The 22,162-nt window shown below is 43.5% G+C and overlaps 2 protein-coding genes across 13 annotated transcripts in view; one reads left to right on the top strand and one right to left on the bottom strand.

The window, feature by feature from the left end:
- The window catches only part of FAM13A (family with sequence similarity 13 member A), a 127,150-nt gene extending 108,246 nt beyond the window's left edge, over window positions 1-18,904 (top strand). For 10 of the 11 annotated variants that reach the window (XM_068681689.1, XM_068681687.1, XM_068681686.1 and 7 more), the window contains 9 exons: window positions 324-462; window positions 1,536-1,617; window positions 1,759-1,979; window positions 3,411-3,494; window positions 7,571-7,666; window positions 9,218-9,301; window positions 13,002-13,198; window positions 13,936-14,037; window positions 15,895-18,904. In XM_068681689.1, coding sequence (XP_068537790.1) covers window positions 324-462; window positions 1,536-1,617; window positions 1,759-1,979; window positions 3,411-3,494; window positions 7,571-7,666; window positions 9,218-9,301; window positions 13,002-13,198; window positions 13,936-14,037; window positions 15,895-16,021 — 1,132 coding nt within the window. In that variant the 3' untranslated portion in view covers window positions 16,022-18,904. The remainder of the gene's footprint in view (window positions 1-323; window positions 463-1,535; window positions 1,618-1,758; window positions 1,980-3,410; window positions 3,495-7,570; window positions 7,667-9,217; window positions 9,302-13,001; window positions 13,199-13,935; window positions 14,038-15,894) is intronic. The other variant, XM_068681688.1, reaches the window with a different exon arrangement.
- Window positions 18,905-20,070: 1,166 nt separating this feature from the next.
- The window catches only part of HERC3 (HECT and RLD domain containing E3 ubiquitin protein ligase 3), a 36,488-nt gene continuing 34,396 nt past the window's right edge, over window positions 20,071-22,162 (bottom strand). For both annotated transcript variants that reach the window (XM_068681683.1, XM_068681684.1), the window contains one exon: window positions 20,071-21,845. In XM_068681683.1, coding sequence (XP_068537784.1) covers window positions 21,637-21,845 — 209 coding nt within the window. In that variant the 3' untranslated portion in view covers window positions 20,071-21,636. The remainder of the gene's footprint in view (window positions 21,846-22,162) is intronic.

The following is a 22,162-nucleotide window of genomic DNA, read 5'->3' as shown; positions in this document are numbered from 1 at the left end:
CAACAGCTCTTTGGATCACATAAGCCATACAGCTGTATCGTGTTGGGCTTCTGTTTATACCAAGAAGATACTAGTATTTTAAGAAAAGATCTTGGTAACTGATCATTTCTGTGTTTTTGAATTAATATCTAGGCAGTTGCTGTTGCTGAAAGAGGCTGTTACAGCATCCTCTTGTGTTATCTGTCATTACAGAGTAGCCAACATAGCTTTCTCACTTCCGTGGGATTTGCCTTTATTTACACAAAGTTTAAGTGGCCTTCTGAGCATGAAGATGTACTGTGACTGTTTGGATAAACTCTTCCTGCAATCTTTGCTCTTGGCAGGAGGCGGAGTTCTTCTTTGGGATCTTATGAAGATGACAGAGAGGACCTTACCCCTGCACAACTCACCCGGAGGATTCATGGACTGAAGAAAAAGATCAGGAAGTTTGAGGAAAAATTTGAAGAGGAAAGGAAATACCGAGTGAGTCTCCAGAAGCATTTGTAAGGAAAGGCAGGAGGTAGCTGGAAAGGGAAAGGGCGTCAGGGAAGTTGGTCAAACTTACACAGAGAGCTTGAAAGTGTTTAAAAAAAATAAATAAATAAATAAAAGAAGAAAAAAATGCTGCTTCCCCAAAATAGAAATGTGCATCCATACCACGCAGATTAACTTTCCAAGCATTTTTTGTACTACCAGTGCAGCACAAGAGGTAGTCTAACAAACTCATAGGATTTTGGTCACTGATTTAGGCAGTATGCAAAAAGCACGCATTGGGTGTGTAGGAATAGCTATGTTAAACTTTTTGTTTGTTTGTGTATTCAAGTTCAGCTTATGGTAAGAACACTTGTGAATCCCACTTGCGTGATGGTAACCCAAGGGCACCAGCACATTGCAGAGGAGAGGAGAGCAGCCTTCTTTGCTCCTGAGCAAGGAACCATAGCCAAGTGCTGCTAAGCAGTAGCAGTGTGCTGTACTCTAATTAGTCCTGACATGCCCTTCTGATGAACAGAAAGGTTTTTTAAGGAACTGAAGTTTCATATGTGTGCATCCTCATTGGTGATCTAAACCGCAGAGGGCAGTACTGAAAGGATCTTGCCCACGGTGGAAAAGTCTGAATGAAATGTCCAGAGGTTGCTGCAGCCTAGCATTTGGGTTATTTCAGTGTTTTTGGATGGTAGGTAGCTTTCAGTGTTGATACGTACATCCTAATTTTTCTCAAACTGTTTGTGGTAGGTTTCCCCTATTTTGGAGTTGCCATCTTGTTAGGAAACAATAGGCAGAAGAACTTCAATGTGCATCTGGCCCTCCAAGGCACTCCTACAACATAATGTTTGGATTTTGTTTTCTTAAAATAAATACATCTCATGATTCCCTAAGAGCCAATGTTTTGACAGGCAGGGCAGTCAAAGCAAGATCAGAACTGAATTGATCAGAGGCATGCAGGAACCAGTCAGAAGCCTGTGCCCATGCTCTGTGCTGCTGTGACATACACTTGTTTCAGTGGGTCTCTCCTGTTGGTTTAACACAGATTCAACATGACTGTTTTTTCCTCCCAGCCTTCCCACAGTGACAAAGCAGCCAACCCTGAAGTGCTCAAATGGACAAATGATTTGGCTAAATTCCGAAAACAACTTAAAGGTGAGCAGCCACCATTGGTGTACCTTCTGGGGGCAGGTGGACTTTGCCTTGTTTAAATTTGATGTTGGGCAGTGTTCCTGTCACTGTCACATTTTAAAAAAGAAAAAATACTCCTCTTATGACCCATATGTCCCTGTTTAGAATCAAAACTGAAGATATCAGAGGAAGACCTTGGCCCTGTGGTGCGTCAACGGAGCAACACTCTCCCCAAGAGCTTCGGTTCTCAGCTCGAAAAGGAAGATGACAAGAAGCAAGACCTGTCAGATAAATCTGCCAAGCCTGCCGTGGAAGTGACCCTTGATTCTATCCAGAAGAAGCTTCAGGAAAAACGAGCAGAGACAAACCGACCTGAGGATATAAAGGTAAAATATATTCAATTCAAATTTAGGCCTTTAAGTACAAGTGTGCAGCTCATGGTTGCATGGACCCTTGTGAAAACCTTGTGTTCTTTCACATTTTGTCACAAAGTCTACAGGCTTTCCTCCTGGCTCAACTCACTTGATTTAGTTTATTTCCCTCTATGTTTGGTGTCTGTGATTTTTTATTTTATTTTATTTTATTTTATTTTATTTTATTTTATTTTATTTTATTTTATTTTATTTTATTTTATTTTATTTTATTTTATTTTATTTTATTTTATTTTATTTTATTTTATTTTATTTTTTAAACAGAGCTCTGTTTCTACTGAATGGTATTGTTTGTTCTTTTCTGATTCTCACAGATTCCAAGTAACAGTTCTGAATTCCTGCAGTATTTCCTGCTTTGCATTTCACTGTTTCTGTCTTTATTTGCTTTTGGAAAATTCTGAGTCTTCCAGTGATTCTGGAGATTAATTCATCTATTTTCTTCTCGCCAAAGATGAATGCTCTTGTCTTGGGGCATTTTATCAGAGCATTTCTGAGTGTCATGTAAAGCTCAGTTAGTTTCTGTATCAGCAGAGAGGTCTTTTTGTCTGATGTTGCTAGTTCCTGAGTTTTGGGTAGCCTTGTAAATGAAGCCCTTGAGTCCTCTGGTGTGTGAATTGTGCAGTACTCTGTAAGAGAGGGGCAGACAGTATTATCTTTGTTTACTAGATTTGCAGAAGTGTTTGGCTGTTTTCTGAAGGCAGCAAGAATACAGTCTTGACCTTTTAAAGAAGGCATATGATAGTATTTGGTGCAGTGGTAGAGAAGGCAAGTTCAGTGGGGAAGCTCTGGCAAACTTAGGAAAGTCTCTTCCAACTGTCTGCCCTTTTTTTTGGCTTGGTCCCTTCAGCCTGTCTGCTGGAGCTTTTCACTTCATAGCAGAATTGGCAGAAGGAGATGGTCTGACTGCACTTTAGTTCTCAGCTAAGTGTGTTTGTGGCAGTCAAAGCAATGATGGCAAGCTTTGCAAGAGGTTTTCTGGAGCTTGTCTCGGATTTGGAAGACAAGAAGGAACATGCATTTTGTGGCTGGACTTACAACTCGGATCATTGTAAGTGAAAAACAGCCACCGTCATTAAAAGTTGCTTAGCATTGGTTGTTCGAAGCATGCTGAGAATCAATAAATCCCCATTATGTACATACAATGCTTTCGTATACAAAGGTTATTTGGGTTTTACTTGCTTGTGTTGTGTATATGGCTCTGTGCATGGTAAGTTGTTTCAGTAATATAGTTGGAAAAGGGTGTGGGGGGGGACTAGAAAGCAAAGATGAGTCTTCAAAACATTAATGAAAAAATGCCAGGACATTTATTAGGCCACAAATTAGTATGGTTGGAGTTTAGGCATTTAATTTTTTTTCTTCCTCTTCTCTCTCTGACACTTTTCATAGGACATGACAAGAGATCAGATAGCAGCTGAGAAAGTGGCTCTTCAAAAAGCTTTGCTGTATTACGAAAGCATTCATGGCAGACCGGTACGTACAGCAGCATTTTTTCAAAGTATGTCTTTATATGTCTTTGTCGTAAGTGATCCCTCAGTGCTCCTTTGATGTCACAGTCACTAGGACTTCTTGCTGTTCTAACCACACGTGCATACTCCAGTCACCTCCTTGCTTCCTCACTACTGTTGCTGCTGAGGAGTCTGTTCTCAGCAGGATGGTGTCTGCACACAGTGCTGGACGTGACATGTACCTGTAGGACTGAGCCTACAGGCTGAACCAAGTTGACTGTGCTTTATTTTGGCATCACACTCATTAGGATCCACAGACATTCAGTTTGCAGCCCTGCTGATTCACCAGCTTAGCTGGGGATACAGTAGGCACAGGAATAGTTAATTGTGCATGGTTCCCCATCCAGCCAAGAATTTGCAATTTGCTAGTATTAATGGCTCACTGGAATACAGGTGTGCAAACAATGCACAATCTTAGGGGAGCTACATCTTTTCTCCCAGCACCTTGCTATTTGCAAGGAGGCACTTGCATCTTGCAATTTGATAATCCTTTTGTGCTGGATTCATGAAATAGTTTGTCTCCTGAGCATCATGACATAAGTTGAGATGAGGCTTTTTTCTTCCCCTGAGAAACTGTTTGTTTCCATGTGGAAGGGAAGGGTACGAGGTTTCTCGTACGTTTGATCTTAACAAAGCAAAAGTATTTGTGAAGACAGAGAGTTAAATATTGTGACCTGTTGATTCCTTCCGTGACAAAAACACAGGTTCCAAGCCACCACGTACTCTGGTTGGCTTTGTATGGATCCCTCCTCCTCTTTCACTTCATTATAATCTTCGTTACCATCCATAGAGGTAAAGTAACTTAATTTCAGGGTGGTGCTAATTTCTTGACCAGTGGCTTGGGAGCAGCAAATTACTGCTTATAAAGAATATTGGATTAGTACAGCTCACAAATCTGTCATTCTCCTACTGCATGGCAGTCCTGATTTCTTCCTTCCTTTTGCTTCTCAATTATTTCCTCCTTTGTCCATTGTTTTAAAAAGTGTTGCTAATTTAAATAAATGCCTTCATGAAGAACTAATACCATACAGTCACGTATACCAGAAAGAGAAAACTGTGGTTGTTATGAAAGGACGTGCAATTTTATTATTGTATAAAATAGCAAAAGGCCAGCACAAGAGAATTCACTTAAATCTGCCTGGTCTTTTCAGGCAGAATCTGAATCTGCTTTTGCTATTACAATGACATAAATCAGCAGGTGACACCTTGTTGAAGTAAACTCTCTTAAATCTGTTTAAAAAGAGAGCAAGCCCAGAGCCTATCTTGTCAGCATACCTTTCCCCCCACACACACCTTCTGATGCTTTATTTATACAACCACTTTTCAATGTATTTGTTTTTAAGTAAGCAGTCTATACCTAGCAACATGGAACTGCATAGCAAGGGAGGCTGCAGCTGATCAGCTTTTGCTGTACCCAGCTCCTGGCACTGCAACAGTGGAAAAATACTGGGAGCTTGAGGAGAATGGGGATAGTTCAGCCAAGATTTTTTTTTTTTTTTTTTTAAGATATTTAACTAAACAATAAAAACAATGGAGCTCAGATTTATTGTGCAGCTAGGTCTTTCTGTACCAGTGACAGACGAACCTGCAGAGGTAGAACTGAACTGTTTTAGTTAAGCAAAAACGTCCATCTCTAGAAATTCTCAAGCTGCTCCAACAATGTAAGCAATGGTCTCTTCCTTGGCTGCTGCTATTTGCCATATGGAGTGTGCTCCAGGGTTGTGTCAAAGGCTCTGTTATTCTGACAGCTTTTTTGCATTTTGATGTTCTCCCAAAATATATTCAGGTTTCACTGGTATTACTAATGTTTACCTAGTGAGACAGTTTGCCCATGCGCAAAACCTTTTCTTTCAGAGCCTGCTTTCTGTTTAAATGTTCTGGTGCACGTCTGCAGGGCTGACTCAAGCCTCGTACACTTAACTGCCTTGCCTAAATTAATTCTTTGTGTTCTTCCTCTGTGGTGATATTCAGACTCTGGAGCATGTAATTTATTTTTTCTATTCCTAAGCATACCTAAGGATTTTCTGCCCATTCTGAGGCTTATGTTTATCTTCCTGTACAGAACAGGGGCATTGATCTACTTTGAAATGCCAAGAACTGGAGGTTTGGTTCTCAGTCTCAGCATAGTCTTTTTTTTTTTTTTAATAGCAGAGGTTGCCTGAGCCAACAGTAGTGCTGTGCCTCGTGTTCTATTAACTGCTAATGTGGTAAAGCTAGGAGTAATATAAGTCCTGTAAGCTTTCTTCAGTTTCTCCAGTTTTATGCTTGATTTGATGCAGAGAGACATCCAAAGTTGCAGTGGCTAGCAAATTGCCTCCAATTGAATGCAGACATACAAACGCAAAATTTGATACAGAGAGTGTTCAGTGAGTTGTGTGATGCTGCTCACATCCCCCTCATCCACACAAGCTGTTTGCTCACTCGATGAACAGCCAGTTTGAGGTTGTCAGGTATGGGAGCCAGACTGTTCTTCAGAGGTGTGAAGCAGACGTGCAGTCCATAGAGCAAAAACTGCTCATTTATATGCACTATATCAGGCTTGGAGATGCTTACATTGAGCCCAAAAAGCAGTAAAAAACTCTTCCTTCTTCTTTCTCCCTATTCATCTGCCCCCCAACAAAGGAAATAAGCTTAATTTATTAGAAGGAAGATGCTACCTCTGAATTCTTAGTCTGTTCCTGCCAGTCTCACTCCTGGCAATATTTGCAGTACCTCATCTGCCCCTTGCAAACCAATGCCCTCTTCTGCTCTGGCAGGATGATGTAAAAGCTTTAAAAAGCTTACTCCAATGAAAGTCAGATGCAGACAAAACAAACCACAGTTCATGTTAAAATCTCCTCCCTATCTCAAGCTGTATTCTCTTTCCTCCTGTTTCTACTGTGGAAGGGGAGGCTGTGCAAAGTTCATTGGGTTAATGCTGTTGATTTAGATTTTTTCATCAACTGGTTATTGACAGCAGTAAAAAGTCTTGGAATCTACAAATGATACCGGAGTCAGTTAAGGCTTCCTCTCAGAAGAGTTTTATAATCTAAAGTTAAAGAAAAGATCTAATGGAAGGACAGTCATAGGATGTGGGTTAGACAATGCTGCATGCAAAGAAAGATGATGATCAGGTTGGTTGGCTAATTGTTTTGTTTTCTAACCCTGCTGTAACAAACCATTGAAGAAATAGAAACCAACTTCCTTGCAACTAGTACTTAGCTGGACAGGCCTTTGCTTTCCCACACTAGCTATTGTCTGTTAGGTCTTCCCTTCTGCACTGTCAGTACCACTGAGGTTTTCTGCTTAGCATGGATCTGAAGGAACAACAGGAATGAAATCTAGCAGTCTGCAATACTCAAACTAAGAGTAGTATAAGTAGGGCTCAGGGTGGGTGTTACAGCACTATTTTGCCTGCTCTGTGCCACAACAGCTGTGATAGATTCATCCTGTCTCAGGTGTGTGGTAACTCTTGTCCCCAGCAAAGTTGCTGGGAGGAAGGGTGGAGGGGAAAGGCAGGGTATTAAAAGACAAGGAAGGGCTATCTTGAAAGGGAAGTAAAGAGGAAGAGCAAAACAGGAAAGTCAGCTTTTGTGAAATCTATAGTTTAACTTCCCTGGGAAAGCATCCTTGGGGAGGCAGTCATTGCAGCTCTTTTCTCTTTTCCTGGATCATAAACTGCCTCTGGGGTCCCAGCCACAAGAATAAGGGTGGGAAATCCCATGTTGTGTCTCTTAATGGTAGATGTGATTACAAGCACAGACTGCTGTCTCCGTGGGTCATATTGTTCTGTGAAAGCTGGTTGTTTAAATCTGTCTTACACAGCCACATTACAAAACATCCCACAGCCTGGGTGGGATGGATGGGATCAGGCACCTAGGACAGGAGATGCAATGACATACCCAAGTACTTTAGCATTTCTAACCCATGCTAGTGCTGTTATCATCCTTATGAAATTCCCTTCAAGCCCCTCTGGATAATGGTGATAACAGGCACATACATTGTAGAACGGAGTATCTGCTGCTGCAGAATTCATGTTTCTCGTTTCTTTTTCCTTTACAGGTTACCAAAAATGAACGACAGGTGATGAAGCCCTTATATGACAGATATCGCTTGGTCAAGCAGATCCTCTCCAGAGCCAACACCATCCCTATCATTGTAAGTGAAACTTTCTTTCAGGGGCTCTTACTTCAGTTTAGAGCTGAGTAAACAGGATTCACTACACCTTGGCATACAGCACGATCAGTATGGCCAACTCCCTTATAACCTAAAGGCAGGTAAACGAGTGAATCAGTGGCGTGCCATACGCTGAAGTCGGGCAAAGCTGGTCAGGGGATTCAAGTGCCTGCTCATTAGCCGTGGGACACATCTCACTTTTTGATTGTTCTCATCTTTCCATTGGGCTGCTCCTGTTATTTCATCATCTTACGTTTGGCTACAGCCTGACTTCCCTTGCCTTACCAATCCACTCAGAACTGTAGGTCTTCCATGTTGCTTGGTTATACAGGAATGTAGGCTTCCATGGGTCTCAAGGCAGAGATACCAGGCTCCTTGGCTGAGAGAAAGGGGAACAGTCTCCTGACTTCTATTAAAGAGATCCTGTAAGTGGTAGACGCCTCCTCACTCAAGGTGGTAGCAAGGAAATGTTGCTACCAGCTTGGAATCCAGCACACCCCTCTAGAGAGCAAATGTAGCATCTCAAATTCTAGACAGCTTGTGTGGGCCACTTTTTAAAAATTATTTGACCTAAATATACACCCAGATTTTTTTTAGCCTGTCTAAAGAAAGAGAATTGTTTTATCTTGGTTCCTATTTTCCCTGTCATGTAAGATCCCTTACCATTTCCACTGTTCCCAGGCAGCACTGCTGTGATGGCTTTTTTTTTTTGTAGGCTGTTTGCTGAATTGGATGGACTGGCACATCATTACTTGAGTGCAGTCAATCACACCAACAAGTAGTTTTCTTCTGCAAACAGTGGGAGGTTGTCTTGCATTTAAAACAAAAGCTGTCCCTCTTTGAATATGCAAAGTTCTCCCTAAAATTTGAGCTGTGAAGATGCTGCTGCGCATCAGAAGGAAGAAACCCTGTAGTTGTGCATGGACAGCTTAAGGCAAAGCTCTCAAAAGAGAGCTTAGGTGCTATTTAGACAGGAAACTGAAACTGCACACTGGCTAGCACAGGAGAGAGGAGACTGGCTTTCCCCAGACCCTCTAATAAGAGCAGTGAGAGTTTCATGTAGGGGAAGGATGCATTTGAAAATCCATCTCTACATCATCAGGCACTTCAGTGGGAAATCTGGCTCCTGGAAAGCAGGGCTGGAGAGTCCAGCAGGCCTTACACCATAGCTCTGAAGAGTCAACCAAGTGCGTGTGTGTGTGTGTGTGTGTGTTTGTGTATAGGCCTCAGGCTGGGGGGTTATTTTCTTGCAGCCTTTACTTCGTAGTTCCTGCCCAGCCAGTGTTCCAGCATCCAAGACTTTTTCTGAAGTGTTTGGCAATGGTGTTCCTTGCTAAGCAAGATCTTGAGAGAGAGTGGTCCAAGGTTCAGAGGGTTTGCCAGGCACATTTTTGTTCTTTAAGAAATGGATTGTTCCTGATGGTCTGGCCATGAACTGAGAGAGAGCGAATGAGTGAGTGAGAATGATCTGAGAGCAGGTGGTGGAGGAGAAGGGGGTTCCTAATGTAACGTACTTGTTAACACCTGTCACAGGGTTCCCCCTCCAGCAAGCGGAGAAGCCCTTTGCTGCAGCCAATTATCGAGGGCGAAACAGCTTCCTTCTTCAAGGAGATAAAGGTGAAGACCTCCAGCTGCTAACTAATTGCTCAGTTTGCATCAATTTTTCCCCTTACACCAATGAAAGAGAATGATTGATTGATTTTTCTTTTCCATCAGTGTTGATTTTTTTGCAGTGTCTTCCTGAAAAATCAGTAGCTGCTTTAAGCCTGTCCAGTTCTGATCAAACTCTTCCCTTGTTGTAGATAAGACTAAACATTTTCCTTGGCTTTGCGTTCTTTCCCTTCTCCTTCCCCCTCCCTTGCCACCTGCATATAATGTATGTTACTTTGCTGAAAAACTCACAGTTATCCTTTGCACCTTGGGTTGTAATTGTCGTCTTGCTTTCCTCCTTTTTTTAATAACACTAACTTGTTTTGCAATAGTGTCTCTCACTCCAAAGCTCTGTGACTTGCACACAGCACCGTGGCTGGAATGAGATCTCACAAAACTAACACTCACACATGGAGTGAACCAGGCACTTAAAGGATTCGTACCTTCTCCCATTCACGTGCTTGTTTTATCCGGGGCTCTTTTTCACTATTTTGCAAATGGTATTTCTCAGCAAGTAATAAGAGAATGGAATGAAGAACAATTCAGTTCAATTTGCTAACACTCGGTCAGATTGGGATGGTAGGATGGTTGTGTTTCTTTCTCATGCTGCTGTGGGGTGGTAGCTCTTGGTGGTGAAGACTTAAAATATTGGTCCTTCTTCCCCTGAGAAGGGAAGTCCAGCTGTCAGCTAGGACGAGCAGTGTGGAGCTGGGCCCTGGTCTGTTTTTCTCATTGCAGTGTAACAGGAAAAAGCATTTCAACACACTCATGTCATTTGTGTGTTATCCAACCAGAGTTTGGTTAATGGTGTAGGTACTGCAAACCTACACATCCAGGGTGGTTCTGTGATAAGGCAATTCTGGTAGTTTGTGTACTAGTGAGCTGTTCAAGGCACATATTCATTAAAACCAGATTATAGACCGAAGCACGTTCAACTGGAGCATGAGCACAGAGTTCTCAGCATTTTCTAGATAACTGCTGGATCAGGTCTGTGATAGTGGCCTGGGCCAGGTTATTGGGTTGTTTCGGGTATTTTTGTGTCCTCTATTTTTCAACTGTGCTTGCACCCAATGTCAAAAGTTACAGCTATGAAGCGTGGTGACCTTTGGTGACTAGTGTGGCTAGTGCTGCACTGGGCAGTACCTCACCAGCTCACCAGTGTCCTGCAGGGAGCAATGGAGAGCTGTGGTGTCACTGACAAAGATCAGAGTGACATTAAGCCCATTAACACATGGCAATTAACATTTAACTGGGGCCCAGCAAAGCTGCGCACAGCAGATTTTCAGTGTACTACACTCAGAGAAAATTGCTAACAAGCCCAAGAGTTTTCCCCCATATGGGTACATTGTGAACAGAGCACTACCTGTGTTGATGAGCCCCACTGTCACTTTCCTGTTGTTTTTTCCAAGTATATGTGAGAGCTGGATAAAAGCTTGAAGGGTGGTTTGAGTGATGCTTTGCAGAACGTTTGGGTAGAATATCTTGAATATTGACTGTGTTTAGAATATCACTGGAATCCTTGCTGGCTGGGAGTACTGGTGTTGGGTTACTCTGGAGATTTTATATTTGTAGCTCTTTAAACTTTAAATGCCTCACAATTGTCTAAAGATCCAAGCAGGTGCAAGCCAAATGGATGTAGTCAATGAAGATAATTTTGGTTAGAGATGTAAATGGCAGAGCAGGTTTAAAATAAGACTCCCATATAAGAATTCTTCAGAGCAATGGCCTTGTCCATTAGAGTTCTTGCTCAGATTTTTTTTTTAATTTGCTCCTTCACTTTAAACAGCAAAATGCTTTAAGAGGTCTTGTGACAGGCAGATGTAGTGTTTTGGCACTGAGGTCTAAACAAGTGAAATTTCTACACTGTCCTTTCCTCCCATGTGCTTTCTTTGGCAGGAGGCTTGCTCCTCAGCTCTGGGCCAGAATAATTCTTGCTGGCTTGGGGTGCGTGCTCGTGCCCTGGAGTGAGGCAGGCAGGCCAGCCTGCTGTGCCAGCCCCCATTAGCTGACACAGGCTCACCCGTGTCCGTGGGGAAGAGGCTGCTGCCAGATGTGCAGATTCAAGTTACATGGAGACTTTGCTCCTCTCTTTGGGAACAGTTTCCTACATTGCTTATGAAAACGGTCCTTTCCTTTTCTCTCCAGAACTGGAAGCCAGAAGCAACTTGCTCTCACAGGAAAGGGCAAGGGGGCTCCTCCTTTGGTGCTGAAGGGATTCCCCTAAAATAAGAGTATCATTTTTACTGGTTAGACTGACTTAGCAAATCCTTCGCTGCACCCCAGCAGTGATGGCATTATCCTGTTTCAGTCCTAGCTGCCATTACCCAGCCGGGCAGGACAGCACGCCTGGGGTCCTGTGAATGGCAGGGAGGGATGCTCTCCCTTCCCTCCTTCCAGCCCGAAGTTATCTGCAGGGTTTATCAACAGTACGTGACTGCTGTTACAGCTGCAGTTCTTCTCGTGAAGGCGCATTTTGTACCTTCTGTTTAAGCTCTACAATTTGTCTGGAGAAAGGATCTTATCTAGTCATGTGCTAAAAACTGCTTTCATTTTCAGTAGTTCCCTACAGATTCTTCTGAGATGTTTTCAATCTTCTCAGTATCTTTTATTATCATTATTATTATTATTATTATCCTTATTGCTCAAAGCTTCTCTGCAGCTAATCTTCTTTCCATCCTCAATCCTCCATCATGGTTGTAATTCTTGGCCTCTGGCTTTGGTTTGCATCTTCATCACCTAGAGCTTTAAAATGAAAAGAAAACTCTGGGCAAATTCCAATTTCATGTAAATGTATGCACTTATAAATCATTGACTTTGGGGATTTAATGGGACTCTGCCAGGTCCCAGTGTTATTTTCTCCCTTTTTGCTTGAAATATGGGAGCAATCTCTTAGGAATAATTTAACTATTAGCAAGGAATCACACAAAGAAAATAGCTAGTTTTGATCCCGCTGCAACAATATATTTTTGGATACAGTTGAAGTCTTCAATAACATTAGTCCTCAAAGGCTTTTATATATGTATATAAATATGTGTGTATATATATATGCTTAGATTCTTCCTGGTTAGTTAAATGGCTGTAAAATAAAGCTGATGTCAGGATCACGTTAGCAATTGCAAGCTTTTACAGTCAATCATATCCAATATTTGGCCATAGAAAGACTGATCTGAGCTCATTATCACTCCAAGAGCATTTGAGGTCTTGGATTCTCAGCCATTAGAGAGAGCTGTTGAGCTGTGTCAGTTGAGAGAACACTTCACATGTTAACCTGGCAATCCATGTGCTGTCTTGTGTGTTGGTAGGGGCACGTAGAGGACCACGGGTAAGCTTTAGACATGGCTGTAAATGGTTTTATTTGTATCAGAATATATAAATTAAATAAAGCAACAGCTTACTAAGAAACTTAGATAGTTTTTCACTGTTTTGTTGTCTTGGGTTTCCTTAAGCAATCTGAGCTGGTAATCACAGTTTCTCTGACATGCTCTGGGTGTAGGGACTCTTCCTGGTGATATTCTGGTGTATTGTCTTGCTTAGCAGTTGAAGTGCTTGCTCTTATCAGCTTCTTTCCATATCTGTTCCCAGTGCATGTCGTGAAAGGAGATACTTGTTTCTGAGAAGGGAAGCAGTAACTTACTCTGTTTTGGGGGTGTTCTGTCCTTGTGTGTAGGAGGAAGAGGAGGGCTCCGAGGAGGACAGCAATGTAAAGCCAGATTTCACAATTACTATGAAAACAGACTTCAACGTGCGTAGCTTCTTGGATCAACTAGAAGATGATGCTGATGGCTTTGTTTCCCCGGTGGATGATAAGATGCCATCAAGGAGCAACCAGGATATGGGGCTTTCAAATCTCCATGAAGCATCCATGTACGTTGAATTTGCAGACAACTTAAAAATGTTACTTCTTGATAAGATGGCATTTTATTTGTAAGAAAAGTGTATAGATTTTGTTTTGTTTTGTTTTGCTTTTCATTTATGTTCTGATTCAGAATCTTTTGCAGTTCAGCTCTAAATGCAATAGACCCTTTTTTGAGGGTCTGTTTTTTCTCCAAAACTCCCAAGAGTTTGGAAGAAAACTACCCTGTCCTGATACTGATATTTGACTTATGTATCTTTGGATTCTTGGACTAAATGGTAGCTTCACTTCACCTATGGCAAGCCTTTATTGTGAAAACAATCCTGCACTCTACAAGATTTTTCAGTTTTTGGAGACATCAAGTTGAGCTAGTCCCATTAGTGCTAAGCACCGAGGTCTACTGTGCCCACACATATGTGGTAGTTTTAATTCATGTCCATTGAATCATGATCCTATAAAACTCACCAAAACCATATCCATCTTCAGCAAGTAAGTTTCATAGAAATTAGTGATGAATTGTGTGATGCACACTTGACCTCCTTTGAGGTTTCAGCCTAATTAAATAATCATTTTGCTGAAATAAATTCAGAGAGCTTTGTGTTGCAATTAACATCAGGTTGCCAGGGCTGCTTTCAGGAGCAGCTCTCTCGCTTGGCATCTATACAACCATGCATTTGTATATTTACTCTATGTTTTCAGTTATAGTTGTGTACATAAGTATAATCATGTTTATGTTTAAACCCAACAGCCCTGAACTATTAGAGCAGCTGCAAGAAGTCAGAGAGGAGAAAAAGCGAATCAGAAAAAAATTAAGAGACTTTGAAGATAATTTTTTCCGACAAAATGGAAGGTAATTTCTCAGCTATCCCTCTGTCCTTCAGTTATTCTTAAGTTCAGTTTGGTGTTTACAAAGGCCTCCAACTGTGGAAACTTATGTGAATTCACTATTACATACTGCATTGTCATTATTGCTTTACCCACATTCATTTCTGTTGCCCATTAAAATTAATGACTTTTTTCCAAAGAACTTTAAGGACCACAGCCTCTTAGACAACGTTTTCTTAGGAAAAGCAGTGGGAAGTGCAAGTATAAATACTGAAAATCCAACTGCCTCTAGCACAATTAATAAGAATAATGAAACGGTTCCTCAGTGATAAAATAATTTGCTTTTTTATTAATTATATAGAATGTTTAGATCTCTGTCCTATTCTTGCTTGTCTATGAGGTATTCATACACTAGTTTAACAAGTATTTCTGCCTCAATATAGCTAAATGTGTTCCTCAGAAAAAGCTCCTCATAAATGAGCTGGTAAAATGCTTTAATATATTTATACTCCTGAAATTATTATGCTGGAGGGAAGGGATGTCATCCAGAGGGACCTGAACAGGCTTGAGAGGTGGGCCTGGGCAAACCTCATGAAGTTCAGCAAGGCCAAGTGCAAGGGCCTGCACCTGGGCCAGGGAAATCCCAAGTACGAATACAGGCTGAGCAGTGAGCGGATTGAGAGCAGCCCTGAGGAGAAGGACTTGGGGGTGTTGGTTGATGAGCAGCTCAGCATGATCTGGCAGTGAATACTTGCAGCCCAGAAAGCCAACCATTTTCTGGGCTGCACTAAAAGCAGCAAGGCCAGCAGGGCAAGGAGGGGATTCTGCCCTCATGAGACCTCATCTGGAGTATTGCGTTCAGCCCTTTGGCCCCCAGCACAAGAAGGGCATGGACCAATTAGAATGAGTCCACAGGATAAGGGCTGTGAGGATGAACAGAGGGCTGGAGCACCTCTACTATGAAGAAAGGCTGAGGGAGTTGGATTTTTTCAGCCTGGAGAAGAGAAGGCCCCTGGGTGACCATATAGCGGCCTGCCAGTACCTACAGGGGTCCTACAGGAAAGCTGGGGAGGGACTCTTTGTCAGGGAGTGCAGTGATAGGACAAGGAGTAATGGTTTTAAATGAAAAAGGGTAGATTTAGATTAGTTGTAAGGAATAAATTCTTTACTCAGAGGGTGGTGAGGCACTGGAACAAGTTGCCCAAAGGAGTTGTGGATGACCCATCCCTGGACGTGTTAAAGGCCAGGCTGGATGAGGCTTTGAGAAACCTGGTTTAGCAGAAGGTGTCTCTGCCCGTGTCAGGGGGGTTGGAACTAGGTGATCTTTGAGGTCCTATCCAACCCAAAACATTCTGTGATTCTTGCCACTACCCACCATCCTGAGAGATTCTTGTATAATCATTGAATCTTGAGTTTCACTTAAGCTTAGAGAAATCTGAATAAATATTTTCTTCCTGTGGTTCCAAGCCAAGAAAAGCTGTATTTTATTTTGGCATCTAGCAGGCTGACATTCAGATGGCTCCTGAAAAGGAAAGGGTTCATCTATTTGTATTGTTTTGTTTTGTTTTGACCAACTGTTGTGTAGAGGCTGACAATTCCAGTGAAGTAGGACATGCTTCAAATAAGATTTTGCATTTAGAACCATGGGATTCTGTTCAGCCTTGACATGCAAGCTTCCCCCACTTTGCTGGGACATTTGCCTTGCCCCTGCCGTCTTCTCTCAAAGAATAAAAATTACTTTGTTTTTATTCCCTGATGGGTAGTGGAGGAGGTGAGCTGTCTTGTAGGTCTTACTCCTGATATTGTCGGGGGGTGGAGGGAGGCTGCTGAGGGAAGATGTCCTGGCACAGAAATCCTCATGACCTCTTTTTACTCCCCCTAGGAACGTGCAGAAAGAAGACCGCACTCCTATGTCTGAAGAATACAATGAATACAAGCAGATTAAGGCCAAGCTGAGGCTGCTGGAGGTCCTCATCAGTAAAAGAGATATTAGCTCAAAGATAATGTAAAGGAGGAGATTGGTTTCGCCAGTAAACGTAGAAGAGAGAGCACCAAGTGGACAACTGCATGAAGTGGATGCACCAGAAGCCTGGCTGGGGAGGGCTGAGGAGCCCCCTGGGAACTGAAGGGCCAATCCCAGAGGCAGGAGGGGGAGGAAGGGTGGCTTGCCATCACTCTCTACATTTGCTGTTGTCCACTCTTTCTCCAGGCCTGATGCCCAAATGGAGTTTGCCAGCGTAGGAGACATGATGCTGTCCTCAGTGACTGCACAGAAGGGATTCTTGTGTTTTGATTTGCTTACAGATCCTGTAATATTTAGAATATCAAAGCCAACCATGCTCTTATTTTTTTTCTCCTTTCCGGGATATCATAGCAAGAGACAAAGTAGCATGAATAGTGATTAAATCATCAACTAGCTTTCACTTCAGTTTACCAGACGTGTGCCCTAACTTGATCTCACGTAAAGGCACAGGTCAGATTAGCACCAAGATTGTTCTCTTGTAGCTACAGTAAAGATTTGCTCAGACTTTTGACCAGACTGTTTGGAATCCAGCATCTTCTGTTGCTCTTTCTGAATGCTGGAAGGTTATCCTGGTTATAGCCCCAGACTAGTTTGAGTTACATGGGTGACCAGGGCCCAGGGTTGAGTTGTTTTTTTTTTCCCTGCCTTTTTTTTTGTTGTTGTTTTTTGCCTGCCAATTCAATTAACTAGGAGGAAGTATCTACAGCTGTTTGGGATGGCAAAGAAAACGCAGCAGAGTTCTTGCCTGCTTGTTCCACTTGGCAGGAGGTACTGTAAGGGTATGACCATGTGTGGGCAACTGGGAAGAAAAGAGGTTTTTATCAACTACAGGTCAGAACCTCTTGGGATTTTGGTAGCTGCTGTTAAATACCTGGTGTCAGGTATCGGGAAGACCCGCCTCGTGTGCTTCATTATCTGTTAATGAATACAAGAGCCTAAGGTGAATGGTCAGCGTCGATGTCATATGGACTGGCTAGCCTACATTTTGTTCTTTGTTGTAGACCATCAGGCAGTGTGGGCTGGAGCAAGGACGCTGTGATTGTGGCAACAGCAGACTGTGTTTTCTTCCCAGTGGCTTTGTTGTGCACAGGTAGTGCTGCGGCACAGGATCCTGCAGGGAACTGAAAGCCCCAAGCCACACGTTGCCCATGGAGAGGGCGTGTGTCTCAGGGGCAGGACTGGACAACTCGACATTTCCACCTGTATGACGTGCAGAAAAGGAGGCCCTGGGACAGCAGATTCCACTTCTCTTGTCAGACAATCGCTGCCTGAAGGAGCGAAAGGCCGTGAGTCCGGGAACAAAGCCAGTAGCTGAGGGCCGATAACTCTGCAGTGTAACATCAGCCACCTGGGCTTGCTCTGGCGCTCCAGGAGTTTGTGTGCACGGGCCGATACTGCCCAGCAACGCTTCCTGCTGGAACCGGGACGCAGCTCTTGGGACTAGGTCTCAACCCCAAAGCCACGGAGTAATGCTGCCCTGTTGTACGTCTGGGCCCTGGAAACTGGAGCAGGAGCCAAGCAGCCGAGGCCAAGCGCAGCGCCAGGCCTCACGCAAGTCGCAGGGGAGCAGGCAAGCAGTGGACTCCCAGAACCATTTCTCCCTTTCTTTTTCTGTGGGTTTTTGGGTTGTGCTACTCAGACTAACCCCTCCTCAACTTGCTGTGTGTGCTGTGTTAGTTCTTGCCAAAACCGGTGTTGAGGTGGGTCGCTTCGGGATCCCACAAACGCTTCAGAAGGCAGCCTTCCTCCCCTGGGTCTGCCCGTGCCCATCAGTACTCCGCCTGGGTAAGACAGTGATGAAGTTAATTATTAATGAAAGCACTTAGGAGGGGGGCTGATTTTACTGATTGATTGCAGAATTGCACCCTCCTAATTAAATCGGTGGAGACTGAATTTCTTATTTCCAAAGAGTCTGGAGGACTTGGGTGCTGTTCTGGGGCTTGGCTTTTCAGAGATGTTGGGTTTCCATAGGTGGGAGAGGTGGGGCTGTGCCTCCCCTGAGTGTGTCAAACAGGCTCAGAAACTGCTTTTGAAGATGTTGGAGTGCGAGGGAAGCAAATGCCTGTCTGGAGCCAGGGCAGCCCAAGGAATCAGAGCTGTGCCTTTGGCCTTCTGCCGGGGCTTAGGGACGTGTCAGCCTGCGGTCAGCTCTTGTGGTTGCTTTAGGTACAGCTGCTGAGCCACCATCATGCAGCACTACTCCGCTAGTAAAAGCGTGCGATGAGCAGTGGGGCTCCAAAAAGTTGGTGGTGCAGACTGTTGGTGGTGTTCAGGCCCGGTTCCTCAAGGTGCTTCAAAGCATATATGGTGACGGTGTGCAGCAAGCTGATCTGCATTTGGGATTCTGCTAAATTACAGCGGGCTAAAGCTGGAGGACGTTGGTGAATCTGGCCTAGACACCTTCATAGGGTCACGAGCAACAGTTTCTGCCCCTTTCTTCCTAGTCATACATTTTTCACTGGGCCAAGGCTTTCCCGGAGTATGTTTTCTCTGCTTGTTTTTAAAAGCCTGTTTGCACTGTGTACTGATAAATTATCTGTTTTGCTGGGTTTTGCCCCTGACAAATCTTGATAAATGATATGTAGGGAACAGTCCATTTTATTTTTAAACTGAGGAGATTGTAGCATTTTCTGATGCTTAGTTATCGCTGTTTACATGGCATATTGCTAGAATTTCAGATAGTTTGTATGAAATGTAAGTACAATTATGCACTTTAGAGAGTTTCTATTTTTGAACTTTGAAAGCTAAAGGTAACACAACCTGTTAACTGAAATTGTACATTAAAAGAGAAGAATATATATGCGTAGCCATCTCTCTTTTTAAACTGTTCTTTTCCCACTGGCAAAAATAAAATCAAATCTAATCATAATCTGCCTGATTGTGAAGGAAACTGCTCAGAAAGACCCCTCCAAGTGGATTTTAAAATTCCAATCTTGCAAAGACTCACACAAATGGTCAGCTTTCTGTCCTGCGTTTCCAGATGCTGTTGCTCCCATCTTCCAGGCCTGCAGAGGATGAGGGCTCCAAGACCTGAGCACTAAGATCTCTTTGTATCTTCCACAGCTGATTTGACTTCCCCCTAACCACAACAGCCACCCAGGCTCTTTGCCTCACTGCACTCCTCTAAACCCATCTAAGCAGCAACTGTGTGCTCTGTTTTACGGTTTGTACATGCCAACATCACTGTCTATTGCCTGAAGAATATTAACTACAAGACTGTTTTTAAAAGATGTGGAGTACTGTGCACAGATCTACTTTATGGGATACGAGTGAGCTGTTAGTGTAAGACAGCCCTTTCCCTGTCACTACAGCTGCTGTAGGAGGGCAGTATGGGCCCATGAACCAGGGCCATTTCAGACACACATCTGTGAATTATTTAAATGACAATTATCTGGTTGTGGGCAAAATAAGAGTGCAAGAGTTAAAGATGGATGAGAAACTTGTCATTCTTACAGGTTTCATTTGCTTTCAGTCTGTTTACTCCAGAGTAAACAGTCAAATAATTGATGTTTAGTAAAGGCAGTAAAGCTAAGGATATTATCTTCTAATCATGCTGCTAAGACATCACTTATTCTTACTGGTATGTGCAAATTTTAGACAGTAAGCGCCAGACCAACCTGAGGTGTTTCCCTGTTCCTCTGTGGAATAGATGTTTGCAAAGCAGTCACTCACTGGCACTTGAACAGCCGAGGGAAGAGCCAATTTGTGTCCTGTGCCACAATGGTGCCTGCAAGGTGCATGGGAAGGAGGAGAAAAACAGAATGAAGGCATGGAGACAGATGGATTTCAGGTGAGCCAGGAGGGGCAGGTGAAAAAAACTCCCTGATTTGTAATTGGAGATGGCAGGGCAGCATTTGATGGGGATGGAATGCTTACCAGCAGCAGGGTTAATGAAGAGCTAGGCAGAGTCCTTCTTCCAGGTGCTCAGAGATGAAGCTGTGAGACAGTGGAGATCCCAGGGAGAGGCAGAGTCTGTGCCTTGAGCTGCTCAGAGCAGCTCCTCCTTCGCTTCCCAACATAAAGGCAGCCAGTGAGTCAGAATTAAACATCAAATTTATTGCATAATACTGACCTATGTACACACACATCGAAAATAAACATTTGATATAATTGTATATGTCTTCTATTTGTTGCATTAGAAAGAGGCTGAAGGGCTCTCAGTGTAGCCAACAGCTTGTCTTAAAAAAAAAAAAGCCTAAAATCCTTTGTTACGAGGTGCAAAGTTCAATACTATATATTGAACGTGGTGCATAAATACTATGTCCTAATAACAAGTCAATTTGAAAACCACCCTAGGCTTAAAATGAGATTTACACCAAGACCTGAAGAAATGAGGAAATCAGTTGCATGTCATTTAATGGGTGGTGGGACTGGGAGAAGGAGAATAATAAAGGCTCTCCAATCGTACAGGACAAATTCAGTTAATGCTTTTGCCTACTCAACTCCTAACGTACCTGTCCAACCTAATTCATGAAGGTTGTCCTCTAGGGGTCCCAGCACTTACTGGGCAAACCAGATGACAAGGGCTCCTCCCACACCACGCAGTAAAATAATCCTACCAGCAGAAATAAAACCAGCCTCCAAGGAGAGGGTTACCACACAAACGTGGATTTCATGCTTCTTTCTTTTCCTCTGACCTAATGAGGCTGGAGAGCGTGTAAACACCGCTTACACTCACACACTCCCTCACTCTCCGGCATGACTCCTCTGAGAAAGGCAGGAATGGTAAAAGCAGCCACCTCACCTTGCGTTGGAACAACATTTCTGGTTTGAATAAAAACGAGGCCTCAGCTAAGCCTACCTGCCTAACCTGTAGACTTACTTACCAGCAGAAAACCAACACAAGAGAGAAGCAATTTGAGAAACCCATTATTACAGGTATGGTTTGACCTTCCCCAAGCCTTTACTCAGAGGAGTCTGAAGCTTCTTTAAAAAGACGCTGCTTAGAAACAAAATTTAAGACAAAATAAAGACATGCCAAACCCCAAACCACCATATTCTCCGTGAGATAGACTGGTGCAAAGAGACAGAGCACGTACCGCAACTAATACACTGTCCTCGGGGTCACAGCTGGCGCCCCAGCCCAGTACCGTCTGCCAAGGAGCGGAGGGCAGGGGGGATATGTCCATTCAAAGCAAGCAAGAACCAGCTTGCATTTAAAAAGGGAAGAAAAAAAAAAAAGGATGGGGGAAATCACAGCTTTTCAAAAAGATCACTATTTCATCCTGAATTTCCACCGTAGCCTAAATGCAAGGAACACCAAAGGTTTAAACTGAATGAAAAGGAAAGGTGGGGGGCAGGAAAGGGAGGGGGGACAATAAAAGCAAACTACAAAGTAGTGCTGTGAAGTTGGAGGGGAAACAACAAAAAAGCCCACCAAACTCATTTTGTTCAGTAGATCAGAAAACTCAAAGCTAAAGTCTCTCCCTGCTAAGCCCCACAAAATACTGGCAGCATCAGGCTGAGACTGCATCAGCTGCATCTATGATTATTACTATTATTTTTCCCCCAAAATGTCCTGATCCCTTCCTTTATAAAAATAAAGCCAAGCCCGTCGCTTTCTTCCTCTGTACCCAAGTGCCTGTGCCTCTCCCACACACGTCAAGCCAAGCTGAAGCCCTCATAGTGATCGATGGCTTGCACCAGCCGGGCGCTGAGGATCTCCTTGCTGCTGTACTTGGGCAAGTCCAGGAGATTGTAGCAGGTGTGCGCCACGGGCAGGTACTGCTCCCCGCTGGCTGTGGACTGGATGACGATGCGAAGGCTTGACATGCCGTAGATGGGAATGCGGTCGCTGCCCGTCAGGAACACTAGGAGAAGCAGAGAGAAGGCAGGCCGGTTAGGACAGGCACCCTCACACTTGTACGGCTCTGAGAAGATGCCCCTTGAGCTGTCTCATCTCCGTGCTGAACACTTGTAGCTCTCTCAGCCTTTTTTTTTTTTTTTTCCAAAGCTTTTTCCTGGAAGCATGTGCCAATACATAAGAAAGCTGCGGTCAGTGGAGCTGCAGCAGCAGAGAATTGGGCCGCATGTTGCTGAGTTTGCTGGGAGCAATGCTCTAGAGAAAGACAGCAACTGCTTCAGGTCTGGCCAAGTAAGGGGACGGTGACTGCCCGCTCAGCAAAAC

The sequence above is a fragment of the Anas acuta genome, chromosome 4 (assembly GCF_963932015.1).
Source record: "Anas acuta chromosome 4, bAnaAcu1.1, whole genome shotgun sequence".
NCBI classification, from domain to species: domain Eukaryota; kingdom Metazoa; phylum Chordata; class Aves; order Anseriformes; family Anatidae; genus Anas; species Anas acuta.
The sequence above is the reverse complement of the archived record's forward strand: the minus strand, read 5'-3'. Positions and strand labels throughout refer to the sequence as shown.